Here is a 13,326-nt window from a genome sequence, read left to right on the forward strand (position 1 = left end):
GCAGCCAAAAGGGTAACAGAACTGAACAGACCTTTAATGGGAGCTTCAACATACAAAATACTGTACAATATAAAGGAAGGGCTATAAAACTAGAGCTTCAAGTAAAAAAAAAAAACTGCTCAAGTTTCATTCTGAAGTGAAAGTACAGAATACAAAAGCATTAAGTATGAAATTACAGGAGGCTGCAGTTGAGGTGGGGAGACCACGCTCCCCAGCAAACACACCCTTGATAAAAAAGACAGCCTCTGTTGTCAGGCATCTGTGTGAGGACGGGCTCAGCCCTCGGGCTCGCGCCTGCCTGGCTCGGCAGGGCTCAGCACGGTGGGCAGGCAGCAGCTCTGGGCAGGGCGCTGCTCCTCTCCTCGCGGGGCACTGCAGGCTGAGGCTGAAGGCTGCCTGCGGTGTGGGGAACACCCACGGCACCACTCCTGGGCTGAGGCTCATGTGCTGCATCCTGTGGGAAGGAAAGGCTCTGTAAAACCTGCCTGGGCCCTGTGCTGCTCCTTTGGCACTTCCAGCCCTGTGAGGTGGTTGGAAAGAGGGATGCTGGGTGCCACAGGACAGGTGGGGCCCCTGCTCTGAAAGCTCTGAGCTGGGGCTGGCTGTGGAGTGATGCTGTGCAGGACAAGTTAGCAGTGGCCTCAGTACTGCACCGGTGGGTGGGCGCTGCTGCCCCAGCTCTGCACCCCAGCAGCCTGCCCTGCTGCACGTGGAACCTCTCGGTGCACCTGGGGGAACTTTACCTGTTATCTCAGCGTGGGCTGCAGTGGAGCCATTCAGCTGTTGTCCCTCCTTAGGCACACCTAGAACAGAGCAGAGCATAAGTACGGGCTGGGAAGGCAGGAGGGCACCGGCAGCATTCAGCCTGCACTCCTCCAAGAATGGGACAGCACTTCAGGAGGGATTGGTGCCAGGCATCTGGGTGCAGCACTGAGGGATTCCAGGTGACGCCCTCCTGGCTGGGTTATACCTTCAGGACACACATGAGCAAGGTTCTGGCTAGCAAGCTGGTTTCTGACTTCTATAATTTATTAGCATGAGATCTCATTTGTTAAAGAATCAGCTCAGCCTGAGTAGCATGCAGGTCACTGAGACCAAATAACGAGCCTAGAACGTACTTTCCTTTCACTAGAAAGAGAACAAACGATGTCAGCTGCATGTAAAAAAATAGGTATGGATGCATCAGAAGCAGTACAGCTGCTTTAACTACATGAACACACAGTGATTGCGTGAAAATATGCCCCAAATCCGACTACAACTGCAAAAATTTGGGGGGAAAAATACAGGACAGAGGAAAGGAGGCAGTAACACCGTCTTGCACTCCAAAGATTCCCCTGTAAGGGTGCACACAGCCCATACCTGCTCGGCCCCGCGTGGCGATCTCACTCGCCAACCTCCCAAAGTACTTGGGCAGGTCTGTGTATTCATCTCCGTAGGAAATCACTTTAATCCCCTTGTCCAGCATGTTCTCACGGAGCTTCTTGAACTCATCCACATCTCCTCTCCGCACGAGCATGAAGTGCTCCAGGTCTGATTTGTGCTTCTCAGCTTCTAGAAACAGGGCCTGAAACGTGGTGTCATCAACAGTCCAACCACAGCCCAAGAACAGGAACGACTTATTTTCATACAGCTTCTGAATCTCTCGCTTTAGGAGAAAAAAGGAAAGAGTTCTCAGTAAGAGCAAAGTGTGTTTTCAGAAGGACTCTTCAGAATTATCATCATTAATTCAGCCCAAACACAAACGAGGCGAGGTGTTTTTGCAGGCTGCATGGCCAGAGACAAGCTGTTCAGAACTGATTTTGTTCTCTTCAACAACATCCAGGACTGACAACTTGCATAGAATCTATCTAAATTCACATTTTAAGCTCAGCTGAGTCTACACCCGGCTTATACACAGGCCTACCAGAAATGGGATATCTACATACACAGAGGTTCAAAATATTCAACCTCAGGTCAGTGTTTTGAGGACCAACCAGCAGGCTCAGTGAGGGGCAGGGGTGGCTCAGGCACACCCAGGTCAGGGCAGGCTGGAAGTAGCTTTTGGTTTCTGAGCAGAAGCTCAGCACGGCAGGCTCAGCCCTGCAGCACGGCCTCACCATGACCTCGGTGTTGCGCAGCACGTTCTGGTAGCCGGCCGGGTGCAGCACGATGCCGCTGGGGTTGGTGTACACGCCGTGGATGTGCAGGACGCTGAGCTTCCTCTTCTCCTGCGCCCACTCCAGCACCTGCCAGAACAAATGGTGCCAGGAGCGTTAGTGAGTGCTTCCAGCTGAGCTCCCGCCGAGCTGCCATGGGGACAGTCCTCACTAAGGCCTTCTGCAGCTCCTGCCCTAGGATTTGCCTCCCACCTCTTCAGGTGTTGAACTGTGTGCTGTTAAAGTGACGGTTCTGGAGAAGCTTCTCAGAGGCAGCTTCTTCCTCACGTTCATCTTGTCTCCTCAAGAGGTTATGAGTTCAACAGCCTCTACATCAGCAGCCTATGGCACTTCTTGGTTCAACACTACAGAGGGATGGCTAACGCCACTGGAAGAGACTATAATCAGTGCCCCAGGCTCAGCAGAAAAAGGGGAAAAATGGAATATAATGTCAGCAAATTTCTTCGAGGCTACCAAGCTCATTTTTTGCTCCCCCAGGCCCTGAGAAAGCTCAGCAGCTGACCTTCATTTCAGAAAGCCATTTCGAGGCTCTCAGTTTACTGCTACAGACCACAGCTCATTTAAGCTGGCAATAATTAGAACACTTGTTTGTACTGCTCTAAGTACCTCCAGCCATGGAGATTAAGAGGTCACAGAGGAAACACGAAGCACAGAAACAAGTCAGGATGGAAAGAAACAAACTACTTCACAGCATCCACAAACAGAGCAGCACTGATTTGCATGAGTAGAACCCACAGTGTAAAGGAGAGCAGTGCTGGAGGGCACGGGCTGTGCTGTTTGCCACTCATTTTCTGCCTGGCTGAAGCCCCGGGCAGGTAGGGAAGTGTCTGAGGCTAACATCTACACATGCAGCACAGCAGCACGAGGTGCTGTCACACACAGAGCTGCTCGGCCCTTCTGGAAGCAGCGCAGAGGGGAGGGAGGAAGGACGAAGGCACTCAGGAATCTGAGCGTGCTGCCCAGCAGGCCAGAGCCCTCTCACCAAAAGCACTCCTCAGCACATTACAATAGACAGAGCAGCTCTGCTTTTTGCCCAGGGTTTCCTGTTTCGGTGAGAACTGTCAATCCAAGCCTCACATGGAAGCAAGGCTTGCTGTATTTCAGCAAGGCCCAGCCACAGTTTTCAGGGACAGAGACCGGAGGAACTCAAAGGCTGCTCCTGAGCACTGGATACCAGCCAGTAAGTACAGCACTTTAGAAACCAGCCTTCATCTTCATTCCTCACTGCCCCAAATTGTCAGAGCCTCTGTTTGGTGTTCATCTAACATGATGTAAATTACTGTTAGCAGCACAACCCCCTGACATGGGCGTAACAGCACATCCTGCAGCTGCCACTGTCCCATGTTGTCCCAGCTCAGCCCTGACTTTGGAATCGACATCCTTTACCTTCTTCTCATCCGTCAGGTCAAGAGACTCCAGATGCTTCCCCTGGTGTGCTGCATACAGTTCCAGCAGGTTATCGAAGTTTGTGGTTAACACGAGTGCCCCATTTTCCATCAGGTGAAGCACTGACTGAAGCAGCTGTTTCCCAGAATCTTCCATTTTAGATTCCAGGTCATCAAACACCTCATATAAACAGTCTTTGAAAAACGTTGAGCGAACGTTGCTTGTGCGCTGAGAAGCAGAGAGAGATTAAGATCAGAGCCTGGTTTCTTTTCATACTTCATGCCAAATGAACACACAAGAACTACCCACACGTTTCTTGAAGAGCTCTGCAAAGCTATAGGTCCTTGCAAGGCAAACACTGCACTTTTATTGGATTTATTTTCAGGTCGAAGAGTAAGAACAAGAGAATATCTGAGAAGAGATATCATCAGGCATTGCTCCATCCGGAGCTCAGAGATAAAGGAGTGTCACTCTCCACAACTGGACAGTGGGATTTCCTCTTGCCCTTCATATGCTGCACTGAGGTGGGAATGCTCCCTGGCAAGCTCAATGTGAAATGCCAGCAGTTCATATTCAGACCCTGAGAGACAGAATCACACAGCTGTCTGAGGGACACAGACAGCTCTGTGAGCTCCTGGCTGCTTCTGGCCCAAAACATGATCTCAGGAACCCAGCCCAGTAACTTGATATGCTCGAGCATATCGCATATGCTCGATTCCCTGTAAATGCAGGACCTGCTGAATCTCCAAAACCAACTGCTCTCTTGGGGGCAGCATATTGGGACACTGACACACACTGCTGCAGGAACTCACCGGAGAGAGCTTCTGGATAAGGTCATGGGCAACGTGAACCAAGTTCTTGTACTCATGGAGACACTTCTGAAACCTTTTGCTTTCTTCATCTTCCAGAAGATCAAAGTCAATAGCAGCATCCAGGAGGGCCTGGATCAAACCCTTCCAAGACTTCAGAGCTGGGACCTGGGGAGCAACTGCAGCACTGATTCCTGTCCCAATCACCAGAACAAGTTCCCGAGGCTTCTTGGTTTTTAGGCTTGGCAACAGCTTCCTGCAAGAGGAGAAAGCAGCACAACTGGTACCATCACACACAGAAGGATGGCCTGAGCCATGGCATGTGCAAATCAAGGACAACTGAGGCACTCTCTGCCTAAGTTTTGCATCAAAATGTCCATTAGGGCTCTTTGGTAAGCAGAAGAGAGACACAGCTCAGTATCCCTCAGAAACAGGCACAGCCCCACAGACTGGCATCACAAAGGCTCACAATTTCAGCATATGCAACTGCAACTCAGAGAACTGCCAGATAACCTACTCATTAGTACAGGGAGCCTCCAGAGTGCAATTATTTAGCCTTCCATGCAGCAAAGTCAAGCTAATTTGAGGAACTGCCTGTCCTACCAGGATGTGCCATCCCACAGCTACCAGGGCGGTACCTGAGCAAGGGCTAACACCAAACCAGGGAGACAGAGCAGCAAAATGAAGCTTTCTGTGCAAGATGTGTCCTGGCTTTGGGGTTAAGGAAACCAGCAGCAAAGAATTCTTTGGCACATGCTCAGCATTAAGGCCTTTGTTTCATGCAACACAGGAAAACACTACTTAGAGAGCACAGCTAGAGACAGAATGCCTTTCCTGGATCAGCAACAGAAAGGACTGCTGAAGCTTTGTGCCAAACATCAATCTGATTAAAGGACAATGCAAGGTTACAGGATAAGCTCTTATTAGAAGAAATGCACTGGAGTGTAATTGAAGTTACCTGGGCTTTTTTGCAGGTGGCATTCCATCTTCCAATAATGTTTCTTTACCCAGGCTCACTGTAGAAGCCATCCAGTTGCTACAGTAGACAAACCACCACAAGCCAAGTCACCACATGTATGCAACACAGTGTGGAACAGACCACAGGTTTTTGTTCAGCCAGCTTTTCATGGGCAGATAGTGCTCAGTTTCGTTATCTTTACGACATCACCTTTGAGCCAAGAATCACGCTTCCTCACTTTTGCACTTTGCACCTTGGCTCTCATCCACCTCCTTAACTTCTTCTAACAACAAAGCGTGATAAGATTGGCTGCTTTGTACCGCTGTGGCTCTCTGGGGAGCCTGAGGATAAGGCACCTTCACAGCAGCATCGCTCTCTCTGCTTCAGAAACAGCAGGAGGGAAAAGCACAAACAGATTTTTGTTGGCTACAGAAGGCTGCTGAGAGCATTCCATTCCATGGTGCCAAGGGAAGGATTATCCAAACCCTCCACACATCTGGGCTCGGCGGGATATGACCGCCAAGCTGACAGAAAGGAAGCCGCAGTGCTGAGAACTCTCAATAGCAAATTACGTAAAATACAGAAAGTCTGCCAGGAAATGCTCCTCTCCCACATCTTTCTCCAAAATAAGGCTATTAAAAGGGAAAGAAAACAGAGAGATCTATGCAACCTTATCTATTTTTCTTGCCAATTGCAATGAAGAGTCCAACAAAAATTCTGGTTTGGGTTAATGCAACGGCACGCTTTTGCCAAACAGAAATGTTGTATGAGAGCAGCTGGCCTGAAATCACAGCTTTTTATAGGTACTGTGGCCTTCACAGTCACACAGCCTCAGTGAGATTACAGAACGGTTTGGGTTGGAAGGAACCTCAGAGTCCATACAGTTCCACTTCCCAGCTGTGTGCTGGCTGCCCCTCCAGCCCAGGGCCCACCCATGGCCTCGGGCACCTCCAGGGATGGGGCACCACAGCTCTGTGCAGCACTGCCAGCACCTCACTGCCCTGAGGGAAGAATTTCCTCCTCACATCTGACCTCAATCTCTCCTCTTTTAGTTTAAAGCCATTCCCTTTGTCCTATCACTATCTGCCTGTGTAAAAAGCTGGCCTCTCAAAGAGAACAAATGAGCATTTATTCTATACATGATATGCCTGCAGATGCTCCACCACTGCAGTGTAATGCATGCGAAAGCTCTACAGGAAGGAAAACCCAGCTTTCATGTAAGTGTTAGCAGGAATAATTTAAGAGGTTGTCCCAATAATCTAGATAACCTTTTCATGCTGGATAATGAAAACAGGACATGCTGACTCTCCCAAGAGCAGTGCTACGGCACAGCGCACTTGCCAGGCTTCATTTCTTTCCCCTTCTGAAAGTCTGCACTGTAATGAGACAGTTGGAGAGGTGTGCAGGGACCCCACCTGTCACCTTCTGAACAGCCCTTGGGACATTCTGCCCACCTACCTCACATAGCAGACTTTTATTTTCCTTTTTTCACCTGTTCACAGACCAGCCTGACCACCATTCACTCCTCTTACACGTATGCAGTATTTTGAACAGCACAAACATTCTGGATAGGTAACTGAAGTTAAATAGCATTATCTCCAAGTATGACATCACTGCTGTACAGAAAATCCTGCACAGGGGACCTGCAGGACCTGACCCAGCTGTGAGCATTCCACGCAGGAATAAACAAGCCAGGCACTCACCAGATAAGAAGCAGTTCTCCAGTCTTCCTCCCCTAGATGTCCTGAACTTTCCAAGTATTCAGACTACATTGAGTTGGAGACAGCATAAAAATCACCCTGCAGCTTCTTGGCTTATCTGTCCTCCTGTCACAGCCTTGTTTTGCACTCAGCATTACAGAACGGCTTCTCACCACGTCTCTGGACAGGTTTGTGGGGTCCCCCCTCCACACCCAGGAACTGTGTTCATTTCTCCCACAGCCCCCGGGGTAAGCAGCTCCTGCTGACTGTAAGAGCGAATCTGCTGATTCATTTGGTGCTAAAAGGGGAACAGAGGAGCAGAAGGCAAGAAGAGAAAGCTAAGGAAAAAGAGGGACAGCACAACGTGCCTCCCTGCTTCCAGCACTGAAACAAAAGCCCTCATCAAACACTGCCTGTATGCTCCGTGCTCCCAGGACAGATTTCTGCAAGGAACCGTCGGCAGAAAGCACAGACGCAGACACGGCTGCGTGTCAGCAAACCCGAACAGCTGAGCGCGTTAAAAACTGCCTTCCTCCAACCCAGTGCCTGCGGGTGAGGGGCTGCCGTGGGTCACGGCGTGCCCTCGGGGTGCTGCTGAGACGGACACGAAGCACACGGGACGGTTCAGCACCCGAAGGCACAGCCCGGCATTCAGATGGGTGCCGCAGAGGCCCCGCGCCCCCCTCACCTCTCCGCGCTGCTTCGCCCCTCCTGGCCGCCACCAGCTCCGCTACACCTGCGGGAAAGCGAGCAGAGGGGCTTTCAGCCGAGGCCCAAAGGAAGACACTGGAAAAGGTCGTGTTGAGGGGGATCGCAGCGCGCTGCGGCTGAGGGGCAGCCCAGACAGAGCCGCCCCGGCCCCCTCAGCCTCCCTCCTCTCCCCCCAGGCCCCTCCCGGCCCCTCAGGCCCCCGCCGCCCCCTGCTACCACGGCAGTCCCCGCTTCGCGCCCCTTCCGCCCGCGCGACCCCGGCCCGCAGTCGCCATAGCATCGCGCCCGCCGTCGCCAAGGCAACGCTTCCCCCCTCCCCGCACACACCTGGCGCCGCGCGCCCGGCCCCATGCGGAGACGCCCTCCTTGCAGCGCTCTGCGCAGGAGCCGCCCCGCCCCCTGGAGGGCTGTGGGTGGGAGGACAGAAGGCGATTGGCCCGCCCCCTTCCATACCGCCCTTCCATTGGCTCCGTCCCGGAAGGGGCGGGAATTTCCGCAAGAAAACGGGGGGGGGGCGGGGCGAGGAGGAGAAGACGAAAGCGTATGTGCGAGAATTAGTACCGTTCTCGCGATACTTCCAGCGTAGCTCTAGTAAAGGTGGATAAAGAAAGAAATAGCGGGCTGTGGTGCGCGCGGGATGGGGGGCTGTTGGTTTCTCTGTGTGAGGGCGGTGGGCGCTGCGCTGCTGGGCGCGGACGTCTGGCTGGTATTCCAGAGCTCCGGCGTTCCCTTCAGAAGCGAATGATCGTAAATAAAGCGGTTGCGCAGGGCTTGGCGTCAGGCAGGGAGCGGGGGCGCCCCCCGCCGTGTCCCGCAGCTGGCGGGGGCGGAGCGGCCCGCGGGGAGGCCGGAGGGGCGCCTGGCCGGCTGTGCGGCGCGGGGCCCGGCTGTGCGCGGCGCTGTGGGCCGGGGTTTCCAGGTGGGGCTGACTGATGTCAGCTGGTGGGTGAGTCATTGCGCTCCGGGTGCGGTGCGGGGCCTCCCCGGCCTGTGGGCTGGCAGCCGCAGCGAAATGGCTGCTCCCCGCTCGGGAGAAGGGCTGAGCGCGGCGGGGCGGCGCTAATTGGTGCCAGCTCAGCCGCCGGGTGCTGCCCGGGGTCGGTGCCGCTGAGGGCCTGGAGCTGCTGAGTGGAGCCGGGTGTGGGTTGGAGAACGTTTAGGGAAGGTGGAGTCCCCGGTTACCTATCGTTGGTCCTCTCGTAGGTGGAAAGGCTGGAATCCCGCGGGTGCAGCTCTTCAAGCCCTGCTCCACTTAGAAGGTCTGAGCTGGCAGGCGCTCGTGTCTGAGGTGGGGCTGGTCGCGGCGCTGCTGCGGCTCGGCGCACTGGGCTCCCCGCAGCTGCTCGCATCGCCGGGGTGAGTGGCGGGGTGGGCATTGCACGTGGGGTGGGAGAGGCAGCCCCACAGCAGGGATGTGAGGGGTGGTGCTGTCAGCAGGAGATGGCAGTCCCCTCTGTGCACCTCCAGCCTGGACAGTGAGGGAGGGTCCTGCGTCCTTTGTAGAACTGGTGAATGGAGCCGTGCATCACCCCAGGGGATGGGCTGCAGAGCAGGGATTTAAGCAGCTAGAGGTGGTTTCCTGCATTGCCAGCGTGGGGGGAAATACTCCAAAAGGGCAGGTGTGGTCTACCTGCAGTGCCATGATGCCAAGCCATAGGGCTGCCTCCTGTGCCTCCAGTGCCAGCACTCTGGCTGATGCTGAACTCTTTCGGTGGGATCTGTGGGTCCGCAGTGTTTGTATATGGAGGGAAACATCTTGTTTGCTGCCCTCAGCTTGTGCATACCACATAAATGAGAAGCTTGTGGCTTTGCATGGAGCTGGGTGTCCTTGTCCCCCATGCTGTGAGTGAGGCAGGGATGGGAGAAGGGAGAATTTGGGGTCCTTGAGGATGTGCAGCAGTAAGGATGTCAAGATGCTGTTCTCATTGTGTTGCTGGGGTTGGCCCGGCTGTGACGGATGTGGGAGGGCTGGAGGGAGGCTCCAGAGAGGGCTGGTCTCCTAGCTGAGGATTGCTGCTGGCTTCCTCTGCCTCCATTTCCGTGCCCAAGCTGCTGGCTGATCTACCTGCCAGTGAGGCAGCAGCCCCAAGATGGGCTCAGGGGGGACAGGGTGGCTCTTCCATGCTACTGGGGCTGGTGAGTGCTCCCTTCAGGGTGGGAGGGGATGGGATTGCTTTGTTGGAGCTGCGCTGGGGCAAGGGAGAAGCTGCAGAAGTGGTTCAGCTGTGCCGTTCACACTGGATCCTATTAGGCTCCAGAGTGAGTATCTTCTGTCTGCACCTTTCCCACCCAGGAAACCCTCCTGCCTACCTCATGCCATGCTGCCATCCTGGTCTGATACAGCCCCTTCTGTGCTCTGATACAAGGATTTCAGGTGGGTACCCCAGCTCCCTGCTCACTAAGCTGCTCTTTAATGTCATGCTTATGCTTTTTTGCTATTACTAAGCAGGAGCTCGCCTGGGGAGTGTGGTTTCCGCGGGTGGGGCACTGCATGCTACTGGGTCGCTGGTGGGTCTGGAGGTTTTGCGAGTGCTCACTTCATGTCCTGCTCCTTTGTGGGGGAAAGGCTCCGGTGCTTATTTTGAATGAGGTGATGCAAGTGTGGAAAAGTGTGGGGCAAGGGGAGGTGTTGAAACAAGCAGGAGCACACTTGTTCCTGGTGCACCAGTGTGTCCCTTGTATGAGCTGCTTCAGTGCCCTGGATCTCACCAAGGTGCAGATCCCTGTGCACTCACATCCAGACAGGTGGGACCTGATGTACCCCTACTGTCAGGCAACTGATCCTCACTGGGCCAAGGCGGCCTGTGGGCCTGCCTATATGTTTTTAGGGAGAGATGCACCCCCAAAAATGAGGGAGGAGAAGCATCAAGGGTGTGGGATGTGGACTGTAGAAAGCAGTGCTGCTGTGCTGATCTCTGGAAACTGATTCCCTCTACTCTCATCCTCACAGGATCTGTTCCCTCTCCTGGGCTCTGGTTGGCTCTGCTCCGGGCATGAGGGGCTCTCCTGCTCTGACATCACGTGCTGCAGGTGAGGGTGTTGCCAGAGGGGTCTCAGTTCGCAGCCCTTGGGAGCAAAGGGATTTGGACGTGCACAACTTCAGCAATCCCAAGGGCTTAGAGGGATGTAGCTGAACAGTGTGCTTGGAGTTGGATCTGAAACATTGCTCTGGGGAAAACTTTAGAAAGAAGGGTGGCAGGGGGGAGCTGGTGTTCTTGAGAAGGGCTTGCTGTAAGAGCTGAAGCCCGGGCAAGTTACACAGCATGGCAGCGTTGGGCATTGCCAGCACGTTGCTACCACAAACAGTTGCAGGTGAGGAGGAAAAAGCTGGGGCTGCCCCGCAGCACAGGCTCAGGGTGATGCATGGGGCTGCCCCTGCTGCATGCCCCCCATACTCCCCTTTCCCACACAATCCACCCAGGTCATGGTGAAATCCCACGTGCAGCCTGCACTGAGTGTAAGGGGAAGTGAATCTGTCCGTCCCCTTTGCTTGCGTGGGTTACAGGAATTGTTGCTGTGGAGTGAGCGTTGTGGCCATGGAACAGCCCTGGTGGAGGTGCTGTTGGGGCTGAGACCCCTGTAGCTGCATGCCTATGGGGTGCGGCTGCACTGAGCATCCTTGGGTGCGTTGTTCTTTCTCTCCCCCTCCCCTCTGCATTTCTCCTTGCAGGAGAGGTTTCATGCAGGACCTTGGAGGCTCGGTGGTGCACTTCCTGTTATGGCCGGTGAGCTATTTGCTGGGAGAGGGGAGCTGGAAGGCAGGGAAGTGGGGAAGAACCCCAAGGCTTGCCATGCGATGTGGGGACTCTCAGAGGCAGGGTGGGTTGGGTAGTTGAGAGACTTGAAGGGATGTGAGACGGGGGCTGCTCAGGAGGATGTGGCTTCTGGGGCCTTAGTGCTGAGCCTCCCTTCTGTCCCCTCACCTCCGCAGGATGGTTTAGGCGGCTCCTGCAGAAGCCCAAGCAGAGCTCCATCCACGCATCGAGCAGCTCTCATAGCACCACCAGCCACTCACTTTCATCCTCACCCTCCTCCTTTTCCTCCTCCTCCTCTGCTTGGAGCTCCAGCTCCTCCAGCAGCACCAGCACAGCTCAGCCTAGCCGCCCAGCCCCGGTGGACATCAGCAGCTCGAGCAGCGCACGCTGGGCGAAGAGCTATGATGTGTGCATCTGCCACAGTGAGGTGGACCTGGAGTTTGTGGAGGAGCTGGTGTCCTACCTGGAGAGCCAACCCCAGAGCCTGCGCTGTTTCCTGCAGCTGCGGGACAGCGTGGCGGGCAGTGCTGTCATGACAGAGCTGTGTGAGGCTGTGCAGAACAGCCACTGCTGGGTGATGCTCATCACCCCCAGCTTCCTGCAGGACCCCTGGTGCAGGTACCAGATGCACCAGGCGCTAGCAGAGGCCCCGATGGCCAATGGGCGTACCATCCCTGTGCTGAAGGACATTGACAGGAAGGATTACCCCAGGGAGCTGAGGAACCTCTACTACATCTACGTGGCTCTCAAGGAGAACAGCTTCAGGCAGATCAGGGACACTGTGCTGCGCTGTGAGTACCCTACAGTCTGTACCATGGGGATGGAACCTTACCTCTGTCCCCAGACATCCCTCAGTGGGCCATGGGAAGGGGTTGGATCCCCACACTCTGCTTTTGTTGTTAATTTAAATGGTTAATTGGAGATCAATCAGTCTGCTAATGGGGCCTGTCTGCTGCTTCCACAGACCTGGAAGAGCTGTGCCGGAGCTCCACGAGTGGAATGCAGTAGTGCCTACTGGGGGCACTTGTATCTGAGCAAAGCTAGAGGCATTTCCATGGGCATTTCAGAGCAGTGGGACAAAGTGGAGCCCCTGGGGCCGGACACAAAGACCCCTCACGTCACTGCTGGGCTGCCATTGTGCCTGCCCAGCTCCACTGTCCTGAGGATGAGGGCTGTATGGGGACAAGGCTGGAGACGGTGCATCACTCAAGACATCACACAAACACTAAAGTCCCACCAGGGGAAAGCACAGGGAGGGGCCTCCAGCGTCTTCTATAGGTGAGGACACTCAGGGTGCCTGGAGCCTCCTGTGCAAGCTGACACCATGAGGAGCCTGCGGCTGGAGCACGTTTGTACTGTGGGCTGTTATGTTGCACATTGTATGAGCAGAAATGCAGAAGTCTTATTTTTTAACTCCTGGCTGTCTGGGTGTTTTTTTTGGGGGGGGGGGGGGGGGGGAGGAGGGAAGGGGTCCCGATAAAGGGCCCGGGTTGTGTGGGGAGACCCTGCTGCCTTCCTCACACCCTGTGATGTGTGCTGGTGGCTCTGAGATAACCGTTGGTTGCAGGCAGCCCAGGCACGTGCAGGTATGTGTGGGGCTGGGGCCGTGGGGGGGCCTGCGGTGGAGGCCTGGGAACATGGGGCTGTGGAGGCTATAAAGCTGGGAACTACAGCGCTGGGGGTATAGGTTGTATGGGGCTGTGAGGCTGGAGCTGCGGGGGTGGGCATGGGGTCTCTACGGGGGTCTCTGTGGGGCCCGGGGCTGCGGGTCGCCGCTCCGCGATGCCGGCGCTGCGGGGCGCTGTAGGAGCGGGGCCCTCCGGCCACGAGGGGGCGCCGTCCTCGCGCCGT

The 13,326-nt window shown here is 55.0% G+C and overlaps 2 protein-coding genes across 16 annotated transcripts; one reads left to right on the forward strand and one right to left on the reverse strand.

The window, feature by feature from the left end:
- Positions 1 to 13: 13 nt before the first annotated feature.
- Positions 14 to 8,577, reverse strand: FAM118B (family with sequence similarity 118 member B). 7 transcript variants are annotated; one of them, NM_001048266.3, is made up of 9 exons: positions 8,048 to 8,118; positions 7,698 to 7,745; positions 5,310 to 5,387; positions 4,355 to 4,607; positions 3,543 to 3,770; positions 2,097 to 2,225; positions 1,360 to 1,645; positions 744 to 803; positions 14 to 454 (listed from the first exon to the last, which is right to left on the reverse strand). In NM_001048266.3, the coding sequence occupies exons 3-9, from the start codon at positions 5,378 to 5,380 to the stop codon at positions 441 to 443; spliced, it is 1,041 nt and encodes a 346-aa protein (NP_001041731.3). In that variant the 5' UTR covers positions 5,381 to 5,387; positions 7,698 to 7,745; positions 8,048 to 8,118; the 3' UTR covers positions 14 to 440. The 7 variants fall into 7 exon arrangements, with proteins under 7 accessions (NP_001041731.3, XP_046759701.1, XP_046759699.1 ...); XM_046903745.1 differs by lacking the exon at positions 5,310 to 5,387 and having other exon boundaries at positions 8,048 to 8,185; XM_046903743.1 differs by lacking the exons at positions 14 to 454; positions 744 to 803; positions 8,048 to 8,118 and adding exons at positions 7,013 to 7,307; positions 8,282 to 8,577 and having other exon boundaries at positions 1,009 to 1,645.
- TIRAP (TIR domain containing adaptor protein) lies at positions 8,247 to 12,888 on the forward strand. 9 transcript variants are annotated; one of them, XM_015297978.4, is made up of 7 exons: positions 8,247 to 8,346; positions 8,924 to 9,076; positions 10,014 to 10,094; positions 10,671 to 10,750; positions 11,391 to 11,445; positions 11,652 to 12,266; positions 12,440 to 12,888. In XM_015297978.4, exons 5-7 carry the CDS (start codon positions 11,439 to 11,441, stop codon positions 12,481 to 12,483), a joined length of 666 nt encoding a protein of 221 aa, XP_015153464.2. In that variant the 5' UTR covers positions 8,247 to 8,346; positions 8,924 to 9,076; positions 10,014 to 10,094; positions 10,671 to 10,750; positions 11,391 to 11,438; the 3' UTR covers positions 12,484 to 12,888.
- Positions 12,889 to 13,326: the final 438 nt, after the last annotated feature.

Source organism: Gallus gallus, chromosome 24, assembly GCF_016699485.2.
Source record: "Gallus gallus isolate bGalGal1 chromosome 24, bGalGal1.mat.broiler.GRCg7b, whole genome shotgun sequence".
NCBI classification, from domain to species: Eukaryota; Metazoa; Chordata; class Aves; order Galliformes; family Phasianidae; genus Gallus; species Gallus gallus.

Excerpts from the sequence above, each read along its gene's own strand:
- FAM118B (XM_046903744.1), bottom strand. The coding sequence starts at position 8,184 with ATGGAAGGGCGGTATGGAAGGGGGCGGGCCAATCGCCTTCTGTCCTCC. Across the intron at positions 3,771-4,354 it reads TTATCCAGAAGCTCTCTCCG|CGCACAAGCAACGTTCGCTC; the intron begins GTGAGTTCCTGC and ends TCTGCTTCTCAG. Across the intron at positions 1,646-2,096 it reads TGCGCAACACCGAGGTCATG|CGAGAGATTCAGAAGCTGTA; the intron begins GTGAGGCCGTGC and ends TTTCTCCTAAAG.
- TIRAP (XM_015297978.4), top strand. Across the intron at positions 12,267-12,439 it reads CAGGGACACTGTGCTGCGCT|ACCTGGAAGAGCTGTGCCGG; the intron begins GTGAGTACCCTA and ends CTGCTTCCACAG.